At 40.6% G+C, this 12673-nt stretch overlaps 1 protein-coding gene across 2 annotated transcripts in view; it reads right to left on the bottom strand.

Annotated features, from left to right (window-relative positions):
• The window catches only part of RASGRP3 (RAS guanyl releasing protein 3), a 75307-nt gene that overhangs the window by 30090 nt on the left and 32544 nt on the right, over positions 1 to 12673 (bottom strand). For both annotated transcript variants that reach the window (XM_029911058.1, XM_024193712.2), the window contains exons 7-10: positions 8126 to 8299; positions 7552 to 7668; positions 6936 to 7211; positions 296 to 373 (exon numbers count right to left, since the gene is read on the bottom strand). In XM_029911058.1, the coding sequence (XP_029766918.1) occupies positions 296 to 373; positions 6936 to 7211; positions 7552 to 7668; positions 8126 to 8299 (645 nt within the window). The remainder of the gene's footprint in view (positions 1 to 295; positions 374 to 6935; positions 7212 to 7551; positions 7669 to 8125; positions 8300 to 12673) is intronic.

Consider the following 12673-nt stretch of genomic DNA (forward strand, 5'->3'; position numbering starts at 1 on the left):
GGGGGAGTGGGGGGCCGGGACCCCCCCCCACCGCTCTCCCCTGCGGGGGCAGGAGGCAGAAGCTTGGTCCTGCGGCAGCCAAGCTTCCCTCCTCCCCCGCTTCTTCCCACAGCGTGGCGCTTTCCGGCCCCTCCGCCCCTCCTCCTCCTCTCACCGGGCAGGCAGCGTGCCACTCAAAATCGGCACGCGTGCCGTAAGTTGCCGACCCCTGGTATAATCTCATTACTGCTATTGTAAATATACTAAAATTGATATGCAACTGTATCCCCTTCAAAATTCAATAAAAGTGACTTACTGATTTAGAATTCCTTGGTTCTAGCACCAATGAGAGCTTGTAAATATCATCTTCTGTGTGGTAAAGGTCCAGGGAAAGCTGTAAATAAGCAGGAAGGAAAACAGTGATATTTATTCGATCAGGTTGGAAATGACAGCAAGTTTAGTAGATTAAAATAAGGGACTCCTTTTGCTCCTACAGAAGTCAATGGGAGTTTTGCCATTTGGCACTGAGCGTATGTAGGGAGGCTTTGTGTGGAGGTGCACCGATATGCAATCATACTATTTTTGATGGAGATATTGTAACTCACTAGCGAATGTGTTACAAGTTGCCCTCTGTACTAGTTAGCAGAGGATATGAACTATTACAGTCCCCAGCTGCAGTATGTTACAACACGTCACGTTTGACAGGCCCACATTTTGACCTTTGTCAAAGGATGAAAACGTGCAAAGAATTACCCTGCCACAAACACTTCATTGTCAGCAGCTCAGCAATCAACAATCCTGGAAAAAGAATCCAGTGTATATGAGAGATGCAAGAAGGAAACAAACATCTTGGGCATGTATTTGAACATAAACAGAGGTAACATTTTAAACCGTGCTGATTAGAACTTGGCAAACTATTTGCAACAAACCTTTGTGTTCATCTTGGATATTTTTACCTCACAAATTGCTTGCAAACATATCACAGAGTGGTTTTGGTTCAATGTTATTTTACAAATCTTTTATTTAACATAGTTCAGCCCACGAATCTCCTGAACCTATTTGCAGTGAGCACTGGATACAGGCAGTTCAAAACTCAAGCTGCTTTGATTGGATATGTAAGTCTCATGGTCCATTTCTATTCCCTGACTGGATGAACATAAAACTCAGCCTCAAGCTGCTGGTGCAAATACTTGTCATTACAAATTCAAAATTCACCTTCTGCCCATATTCTATAGTGTTACGACAAAAAACTTCTGCCAGCAAACTTGTTTTCAAGGACAGACATCAATAGTCAAACCTGTCAGTTTTGTCTTACCATAAATTAGACTTCTTATAAGAGGAAATCTGCTACACTGGAGGATGAATGTGTTGACTGAGCCCATCCAGGCCCACAGAGGCAGCTCGCTCACTTGTGAAGAGCTCTGGTGCCATCTTACTCTCCCGCCCCCTATATAAAGTCTGTTAACTGCATCACAAACTCCATTCTTCTGCACCTAATACAAGCAGATCACATTACGCTCTCTGCTGGGAAATCCTAGGACTTTTTTTGGGGTGGGGTGGGGTGGCAGAGAGGCAGTAGCAATCTTTCCCTTCTGTGTTCCTGCTTCCGCTATCTTTTCTTCCTTTTCCTTCCTGGCAGGCCCAAACCCACAGGACTCAGCAGAGGAGAAGTTTAATAGGATCGGTGCTGCTAACTGCTCCAATCCAGTGATGGTTACCGCCAAGAGCAGGGCACTATACCCCATCCACTGCTTGTGAGCAGCAATGATCTGGGATGGTCCCTTGCATCAGAAGCAGGTGCACTATTGCTGCTGCTCTGCAGAGATAATGCCAAGTTGTAACAAAGGAGGAAGTCCCAGTGCTCAGATAACTCAAGAGAAACCCTGGAGACTGAGGACACTTGAATCACCAGCATAGACCCTATCTCATGAGGTACACAACCAGATGCAAGCCAAAGGAGAAGCTCCTTCCTTCTGTGGACCAGCAGAGTCCTCAAATACAGTATTTCATTCCCAACCAATCCAGTCACTTCAACTCATGTCTCCAGTTCCTACTCTGCTAACTATGAATACCACAGGCATTCCCTGCTTATGTGGCCTTAGATCTTCATGTATCTGAATGAGCGCCTTCTCCCTCAGCTCCATTCCCAGACCCTCCTGGATGGGCGTAGTCAACCCAATAGTCCTCCAGGCTAGTGGATTTGCTGTGGAAATGAGAAAAAGGGCACAAATACAGTAAAAAAAAAAAATTGCTAAAAATGGAAACAAATGTTTGTGAATTACTTTAGCAGCTTTCACTCAGCTCTAACAATAATGTCGTACACAATGTCTTACCCCCTCTAAACTATAAAGGAAAGAAATCATCAACACTAATGGCTTGGAGTATGCAAGAGGCAGGAGACAACATTACATTACATGTTTCCTATGATCATATTAGTAGATTCTGGAGTAATTCTGATATGATTTGAAGTTATCATCTACCTTGCAAAATCAGGATTGTTTTGTTCAAAGATTTGAAGAGGTGCTGTTTACAGAATTCTCTTTGACTCAAGATTTATGAGGAAAAATTATTCTGAAAAAGACTGGTGCAAGTGGCTTCATACATTTAAACAAGTGATAGCTAAATTTCAAAATCCTCACCCAGAGCTCAACTTCATTTTGGGAGAACTTCAGCTGACACATTAATAACAACAGATACTGGATAAAATTTTCAGAAGGCCTAAGTCACTTAGAAGCCTCAGTCACAATGAAAATGGGACTTAGGCTCTAGTGAAAATTTTTACCCATTGTTCACATTTGAGAATAAATAGGGCACATTAGAGATATCTGGATTCATTTCATACACGTAACATTTAGTAGGATCACACACTCCAGTTGAAGAGTCTTCCACTCATTCAGCTTCATTAATTTTACTGGTGCATTGCCTTCTGAGCCTTGCATGCCCATATTGGTGGGTGAGTGAGGGTGCAGCATTTGCCCCAGAGACAATAAATGTACTATGATGTAACTGTTAGAGAGACAAGGCGGGTGTGGTAACATCTTTCATTGGACCAATTTCTGTTGGTGAGAGAGACAAGGTTTCGAGCTACACAGAACTCTTTTATAGAACTGTTGTAATACGTTTTGTTCATGTAGTTATTTACCCAAGTACATGTACATCCAAATTCTCTGCTCATATAAACAGGCAAAACTTCATTAAAGCCAATGATATTTAGTAGATCAGGTTGCGAATGAAAGTTAGTAGTTTGAAATGTAAGGACCTTGTCCTGCTCCCTTTGAAGCCAAGAGAAGTTTTGCCATTTGGAGATAGGGTAAGAAGGGAGGGTGTATGTTTGGGGAGGGAGAGTGTACTAATATTGCAGGTTGCAATTTTTATCATTAATATTTAATTGTACCCATTTACACCAATAGAGATTTGGCCTTTAATGAGCAGATTTGTTTAGATTAATAAACTTAACATGCAAGTACAATGTAGGACTAAATATTGTCTAGTCATAAAAATTTTTAGGGGTTGGGATTAGTTACTCAATACATTCAAATACTAGTAAATAATTTAAGGATATACAATTACTATGTATTTCTCAATACATCATACAGTTACTGATTAGTTATACAGCGTTTCAGTGAAAGATAAGCAAAACTGCTGGGGGGAAAAATACCCTACAACTCCCTTTATAATGGAAAGTAGCTCTTACTTTTAATTTAATTATCATTCTTGATTTATTTATAAATCATTTTGATAAATAAAGAGTTATAAATTTTCTGTTTTGTAAAAGAAACTTCACCGAGCAAGAGTTTGTGAGGGTGACTGACTTTCCATTAGATTTTTAGGTATTTGTCACTTTGCTTCGCTAAACTAAAAATGATGGGGACTTTCCAGTTATTTGCATAGTCTCAGAACAGGTTAGTTAAGTAACTGTTAAAGCTAAAAATAGAGAGAAAACAAAAAACTCTGGCATCAAATGTGGTTAATATGCTGTTGTATTAAATATGTGGTAGATTAGCAAAGTACTGATGCATTATCGTCAGTCCTTTTAAGGAATTCAACAGTTGCCTACAGTCAGACGTTAATCCATGTTATAAGAGTAAAGGGAATGTGAAGTCACATCAATATTGGAGAGATTGTGCAGCAGGTATTACTAACCCAGCATTAAATTAAGCCTTCCCACCCTCCTTTCAAAATTATCTTTTTCCAGTAATACTCTTGGGGGAGGAGGGGAATGGCAGGGGGAGAACAGTATTATTCTTAGAGCTACTCTTCCTTTCTGTAGAGCTTTTCCTAGAACCTTTCCCAGTTCTGCTGCTGCCTAGCTACCTGCATCAGTTTTAAAGAAACTTTATACAAATCACCTACGAATTTGGCCCACTCAGTCAACGGGAGACTAAGGGCATGTCTGCACTGCCCTGCAGTTCAGATTAAGGGGATGTGTGGATATCAGTGTGCACCAAAGTTCCATGCTGTAACTTCCCTGTGTGGACACTGTGGGCACAAACTTAAAAGTCCTTAGTTTGTACTAATGGAGTCCTGTTTGAAGAGGATTACATTAGTGAGAACTGGGGACCTTTAAGTTTGTCTGGAATGTACAGTGCAGCACTTTGGTGCACATTGCTATTCACCCCAAATAATCCAAACTGCAGGGCACTGTATACATGCCCTAAACTGGTGTAGCTCAAATGTCGAGAGTCAGAGGGGAAGGGAGCATGGCACAGACCAACAGTGTAAGACTCTGAAGTGAGATTAAGCTACCCCCTCTTTTAATTTACACCTTGTTCTCTCCTCAGCTTTTAAGTCACGCCAAGGTTGATTTCCTTGCACGTTAATAAGGGTGTATAAATAAATCTAATTTACACATCACCTCTGAATTTAGCCTCTCGTGCTTCAAGCCGTTTCTCATTTTGTCACAGTCTCCTATACCACATTAATATGGGGGGAAATGTGACATGCACCAGTATAGCAATACTCACTTTGTGCCATTTTAGTTACCACACAGCTCTTTATTTGTTTTCACCTTGTACAAGCAACTGACTTTCTAGCTCACAGTATGTTTGTTTTTATACTGAAACGCATAAGAGCCAAGATTTTAATAAGTGGGCTCCTAAATTCATATTTTAAGCACCTAAAATAAGTGGCCTGACCTTTAAAGTACAGAACACTCAGCAATTACCACTGACATCAGTGAGAGCACTAGAGCTCAAATGGGTGTTCTAAATAGTTTTAGATTACATTGGGTTAGATCAGGGGCGGGCAAACTTTTTGGCCCGAGGGCCACATCGGGTTTCCAAAATTGTATGGAGGGCCAGTTAGGGGAGGCTGTGCCTCCCCGAACAGCCAGGTGTGGCCCAGCCTCCACTCCCTATCCGACTGCTTCTCGCCCTTACGGTCCCCCCAGGACTCCTGCCCCATCCAACTCCCCTGTTCCCTGTCCCCTGACTGCCCGCCCCCGGCAGCAAATCTTAGCTTTTCTCTCCCCTTGGATCAAACTATTCTCATTGACTTATTGACCAGTATATTTCAGCTACTGTATGACTTTGCTATTAGGGTAGAATAATAGATTCCTTCATGAAAATGTTATCAGATTATCTTTGTTATTTATATGGTACCAATCTGAATAGTATCTAGATGTTGAAAAAAAATTCATAGTATGACTCCAAGAAGGGGTTACAACCCCTGACTTCACTGAAGCCAGTGGCAAAACTCCCAAAGGTTACAATGGGGCCAGGATTTTGCCCAAGGAGTTTTAGGATACATTGAGCTATCTAGTCTACTAAAGTTTTAAAAGCTGATGTGACACCACCACGTTAAAGCTGTACACTTACTAAACGAAAAGCAGGTGAAGCTACAAATAAATGTTAACCCATGACCAGTGTTTAGGGCTCTAACATTGCAGTATGTAATGCCACTCAATTACAAAGTCAACATCATGGGCCAACTTTAACCCTGGTGTAACTGAAGCCAGTGGAGTTATGATAGAGACAAATCTGACCCAATATCATAAAGAGGCAAGCACCCATCTCTTACTCAGTTATGTCTCCCAGTGGATGGTTTAAAAAAAAAGTAAAAGGAAAACGGGATCCAACTTTTTGCAGGTGACTAACAAATGACGGAAAAGATAATAAAACCCCAAAATGTAGTGGAGGCAAAGGAATCATAGGAATACAAGTGCACAAAACTATGGGCCTGATCCTGCAAAGTCCTGAGAGGTGTTAAGGCCCCTCAGATCCCAGTAAAATCAGGATCAGGCCCTCTGTGAACACAGACAACAGTAGTTCATGAAAACGTCAACAGGTAAATGGTACTTCAGGTACCACTTCACAGTATCTCGCTCTTGCCCTTCAGGCTCAGCTTCCTATTGCTTTGGTCTCTCTGTCTAAAGTCCCACTTCCTCATATTTAAGTTTGAAAGAATATGCAGACTTGAAAATGTAGAGCAGATTTGTGTGTGTATAAGGGAACAAGAAAATCCCCCTCCCCCATAAAACGAATGAAGATTAAATTAAAAAGGTATATTTTAACACAGAAATTAGAGTGGAATCCCTGTGGACTGTCTGCATAGTCATACAGGGTTTTGTTTGTTTGTTTTACAGCTCTGGTTTGGACACGGTGAAAAATGCCAATGTACGTTTAACAACTATAAATGGTCAGAACCTCTTTTTGACGTCTCACAGCATGGAGATGTACATCTCATCTACAGAGTAGGACGTCTATCGATTCAGTTGTCCCAGCTTCTAGCTCCAACTAGCCAAGACTGTATCTTGTCAAAGTCTTCTGTGCCCTTATACATGTTTTACCTAGACTGGTTTCTATTTTGTATATTTGTCTTATTTATCTTCACCTTTATAAAAAAAACATACTAAGAGTGCTGTCCTGCAAATTCTTACTCTCGTGAATAGTCCTATTGACCCGAGTGCACCTACTGGGCTGTGACAAGAGGTGAATCAGAACCTTCATGACACTTACTGTTAGCAGGTTAATTAAATCCATATTTGGCTCTAGATGATGGGTAGCAGTCTGCAGGGAAACCAGTTCATTCAAGGTAATGGATAGCTGCTGCATTTTCACTATGTTTACTTTGTTCTCATCTATCCAGTCTGGAAAGATGACATGAACGGCTATCAAGTCTTTCAAGTGAACTCCTAATATGGGGATTTTGAAGCCAACAGAGTCAGCAAAAGCTTTGCGGTAGTTGCAGTAGTTTCCATTGGAGGAGACCAGTTCTGTCATCTCATTCCAGTCCTATAAACAGCCATAGAAGCAAGACTCTGTAAGACCATTCATAACATTTGTTTGATCTATTCTAACTAGCAAGTCACATGACTAGTAAGTCACATCAGGATGCTGAATATGTCCATTTTATCCCCACCACAGTCACCCAAAAAGAAGTTCCCCACAATCTAATAGTTTTCTATTAAGAGCAATCTGACTAGTTTGCCTTTTAGGCTGCCCCAGTACAATGGTTCAAGTGTTCTGCTGCTGATATATCTGTCTTGTAATACCCATTACACACTACAGATATTACACAGAAAAGTCCGACATTTATATTTTGGACCCCTTCATATTAGAGACACTCTTGTACCTTTGTAACCTCGGAAGATAGATGAGAGTGAGTTTCTTTGAGACGAGAAATAGAGCTGTGGCTTAGGCCTCCCACAACTGCCATCAGCGTGTTAAAGTTCTGGAGATGAAGCAGCTTCTGCAGTGGAATTAAACATATCAGCAAAAAGACTGAGGGCCTTTATTGTATGATACTGACTACTGCTGCACCTGTGCTAAAGCAGATAAAGTTAGTTACTGCTAAAATGCAATGGAAATTCTACAGAAATATGGATTGGACCTAGTTTAGCACCTCTGATTTCCTGTAGAGCAGGACAACATAAAACATTCAACTGACTAATTCCCAGAATGTCATCTTGAATACAAGAAGCCAAAAATGAGAACAGTAATGAGCAGTTACTATTAAATTTTCATATCTAGGAACATCTGTTTAACATTTTGATCTACAAATAGCTCAATGAATGAGCATCAGCTATGGCTGAATAAGCATTCAGAAAGAAAGCAGCTTGCCTGCATTTCTAGTTAATCAGTTTTCTGTAGCATCAGTTTCTATTATTTCATTCTAGCAAACAAAAACACTCAAAGGTTAGTCTTACCTGTGCAACATTGATAAACTTTGTGATTACATCTGCCCTTTGCTGGGGTGTTGGCTTGCTAAGAACCATCAGCTGGACCCATTTAGAGATACCGTTAAATAATGCAATTGATCTCTCCAGAGTGGGGTTGTTCTCCAAGCAGCCATGAATCACATAGCTTTGGTAATCTGTAAACTAGCCAAGGAAAGATTTACAGTTAAGGATTGTATAGAGTCAAAATGATATTTAAGCCACTTTTCTTTTAAAAAGTCCCACTGGTTAGAAAGAGACTACCAATTTCATCTTATTTCTTTAAGATATGTTAAATTATTTTTTATGAGGAACTTATAAAACATTACTCTCCTCTCTCTTTATATACAATCAGAAATACAGCAACAGACATTGTGAATATGAATTTATCACCTTCAGGAAATCAAGACTACAAGGAATGGATCAGCAAGGAAAGCTACCTTGTGGAGGTCAGAAAGTGTAGGGATAAAGTGAGAACTGCCAAAAGCCAAGCAGAGTTGGACCTTGCAAAGGGAATTAAAATTAAAACCAATAGTCAAAGGTTCTATAGCCATATAAATAAAAAGAAAACAAGAAAAGAAGCTGTGGGATGGCTAAACACTGAGGATAGAGTGGATATTAAAGATAATCTATGCATGGTCCAACACCTAACCCAGTGGGTCTCAACCTTTCCAGACTACTGTACCCTTTTCAGGAATCTGATTTGTCTTGAGTACCCCCAAGTTTCACCTCACTTAAAAACTACTTGGTTGCAAAATCAGACATAAAAATACAAATGTCACAGCACACTATTACTGAAAAATTTCTTACTTTCTCATTTTTACCATATAATATAAAATAAATCAATTGGAATATAAATATTGTACTTACATTTCAGATTATAGTATATAGAGCAGTATAAAGAAGGCATTGTTGGTATGAAATTTTAGTTTGTACTGATTGCGCTAGTGCTTTTTATGTAGCTTGTTGTAAAAGCATAGCATATCTAAAATATCTAGATGAGTTGATGTACCCCCTGGAAGACCTCTGCATACCCCAGGGGTATGCATACCCCTGGTTGAGAACCACTAACCTAAACAAATATTTTGCCTCAGTTTTTAATAAGGCTAATGAAGAGTTTAGGGGTAGTGGCAGGGTGGCTAATAGGAATGAGGCTATGGAGGTAGAAATTATCAGAGTCGTGTTGGAATTCAAATGCAAAAAGCATAATGGGAATAAATTGTGGGGGCCCAGATAATCTCCATCCAAGAATATTAAAAGAAATTATACATGAAATTGCAAGCCCAATAGCAAAGATTTTTAATGAATCTGTAAATTTGGGGGTCATACCCTCTGACTGGAGAATTGCTAATATAGTTCCTATTTTTAAGAAAGAGAAAAAAGGTGATCCAGGAAATTACAGGCCTGTTAGTTTGACCTCAATTGTATGCCAGGTCTTGGAACAAATTTTGAAAGAGGAAGTAGTTAAGGACATAGAGGTGAACGGTAATTGGGATAAAATACAACATGGTTTTACAAAAGGTAGATCGTGCCAGACCAACCTGATCTCCTTCTTTGAGAAGATAACTGATTTTTTAGACAAAGGAAACGCAGTAGATCTAATCTACCTGGATGTCAGTAAGGCATTTAATAATTTCCCATGTGGAACTGTATCAGTTAAATTGGAGAAGATGAGTATTAATATGAGAAGTGAAAGGTGGATGAAGAAGTCGTTAAAGGGGAGAGTACAACAGGTCCTACTGAAAGTAGAACTGTCCGGCTGGAGGGAGGTTACTAGTGGAGTTCCTCAGGGATCAGTCTTGGGACCAATCGTATTTAACATTTTTATTAATGTTACTTTTTAAAAACATTTTTATTAACAACCTTGGCACAAAAGTGGGAGCGTGCTAATAAAATTTGCAGATGACACAAATCTGGGTGGTATTGCCAATACGGAGGAGGACAAGTATTATACAAGATTTGGATGACCTTGTAAACTGGAATAATAGATGAAATTTAATAGTGCAAACTGCAAGTTCATGCATTTAAAAACTAACAAGAATTTTTGCTATAAGCTGGGGATGTATCAGTTGGAAGTGACAGAGGAGGAGACAGACCCGGGTGTATTGGTTGATCACAGGATCACTATGAGCTGCCAATGGGATGTGGCCATGAAAAAGGCTAATGAAGTCCAAGGATGCATCAGGCGAGGTATTTCCAGTAGAGACAGGGAAGTGTTAGTACCATTATACAGAGCACTGGTGAGACCTCATCTGGAATAGTGTGTGCAATTCTGGTCTCCCATGTTTAAGAAAGATGAATTCCAACTGCAACTGGGGCAGAGAAGGGTTGTTAGGATGATCCAAGAAATGGAAAACCTACCTTAAAGAACTTGGCTTGCTTAGCCTAACCAAACGAAGGCTGAGGGGAGATATGATTGCTCTCTATAACTACATGGATAAATACCAGGGAGGGAGAGCAGTTATTTAAGTTAAGTGCCAATGTGGACACAAGAACAAATGGATATAAACTGGCCATCAATAAGTTTAGGCTTGAAATTAGGCAAAGGATTCTAACCATCAGAGGAGTGAAGTTCTGGAACAGCCTTCCAAGGGTAGCGGTGGGGAGCAAAAAACCTAACTGGCTTCAAGACTGAGCTTGATACGTTTTTGGAGGGGATGGTATGATGAGACTGCCTACAATGGCATGTAGATGATCTGTGCCGGCTAACAGCAAATATCTCCAATTGCTGGTGATGGGACATTAGATGGGGAGGGCTCTACGTTACTACAGAGAATTCTTTCCCAGGTGTCTGGCTGGGGGTCTTACCCACATGTTGAGGGCCTAATTGATCACCATTTTGGGGGTCGGGAAGCAATTTCCCCTTAGGTCAGCTTGGCAGAGACCCTGGGGGTTTTTCACCTTGCTCTGCAGCATAGGTCATGGGTCACTTGCAGGTTTAAACTAGTGTAAATGGTGGATTCTATGTAACTTGAAGTCTTTAAACCATGATTTGAGGACTTCAGTAACTCAGCCAGAGATTAGGGGTCTATTACAGGACTAGGTGGGTGAGGTTCTGTGGCCTGCACTGTGGAGGACATCAGACTAGATTATTATGATGGTTCCTTCTGACCTTAAAGTCTACGAGTCTTTGTCTTTCCCCACAATTAATCCCCTTCCGTTCATTATATTTTTCTTTTCACTTTTTGCTGATGAGATAACATTCTGCCATCAAAATATATATTAAAGAAATGTTCTCTTATCATGCTGCAAGTTATGAGGGCATGACTACAACAATTTCCTTTCCCTAGAGTGAATTCCTCTCTAACATGCTGACAGATGGCATTGTTGACATAAAGAGTGAAATCCCAGTTCCATTGCTATCAATGGGAGTTTTGCCATTGACTTCAAGGGAGCAAGAATTTCACTCAAAGAAGTTAGACACAGCACCTATATCTTTCCCAATTTTTTATTTTTATCACATTTATTCCAATAAGAACTTTCTGTACAGTATAGGGTATGTCTACACTTGGTGCTTGGGCTGTGTTTCACAGCTCAAGGAGACACACTTGTGCTAGCTCTGATTGCAGTAGCACACTAAAAATACAGTGTAGCTGTGGCAGTGCAAGTGGTGGGATGGACTAGCCGCCCCGAGTATGTGCCTAGGATCTCTGACAAGCATGTACTCAGAACAGCTAGCTGCCTCCCTTCTCCCCCACAGTGCCGCTAGCGTTGCTGCGGTTACCTTCTGTTTTTAGTGCCCAAGATTGAATCAAGCTAGTGTGGGTATGTCTCCTTGAGCTGGGAATCCACATGTAGACATATCCTTAGTCTGCAAGGGAGTTTGAGTTCTTCCAGGGCTTGCTCTCTTTTGATGATAGTCAATCCTTTAATGTTCATAGATACTACTTTACAGGAGAGCTACTATTACTAAGTGTTTTACTTACCTGAACTTTTGGAAGTTCCCCCCCCCCCCAATTGTCCCATAAAAATGGGTCTCCAGCAAATTATGGCCTTGCTGTAATTTAAGTAGAATATTCCTAAGGATACCAGGCCAGAATGCCTTTTTGTCAGTCTAGTGATAAAGAATTGCTTAGGCCATCAGATGGCCTCTTACTACACCCATGTACAGCAGACATCTTAGTGGTGAAGGTACCCAATATCTCTCAGATGCTGCTCAGAAGCTTTCAAATCTTCTCTTTGTTTAAACAATCTTCAGTCTCCTTTTCTCACTCTTATCTTTATTTTTATGCCTTTATTCCGCTATGTACCTCCAAAATAAAGAAGTAGTTTGACTTTCCTGGACAGATTGAGAATTACAACAAATTCAATGGAGTTATATATGTTGCCCCCCACGTAACAGCTATCTGCTTCTCTGTGACAACTCTCTGACCACTCCTCTGAGAGTCAGATAGAAGGCCTTGTGCAGAGCCCAATGGACTTTAAGTTTATCTATCCATCTCCATCTTCACAAGGCTGCCCTTCCACCCACCCCACAGTCCCTTTTAATTGCCACTGCTCTACAGCCAAAATGCTTCTGAAATAAATGTAGTCAAACTT

The sequence above is a fragment of the Terrapene carolina genome, unplaced genomic scaffold, assembly GCF_002925995.2.
Source record: "Terrapene carolina triunguis isolate 2854851 unplaced genomic scaffold, T_m_triunguis-2.0 Scaffold85, whole genome shotgun sequence".
Taxonomy (NCBI): domain Eukaryota; kingdom Metazoa; phylum Chordata; order Testudines; family Emydidae; genus Terrapene; species Terrapene triunguis.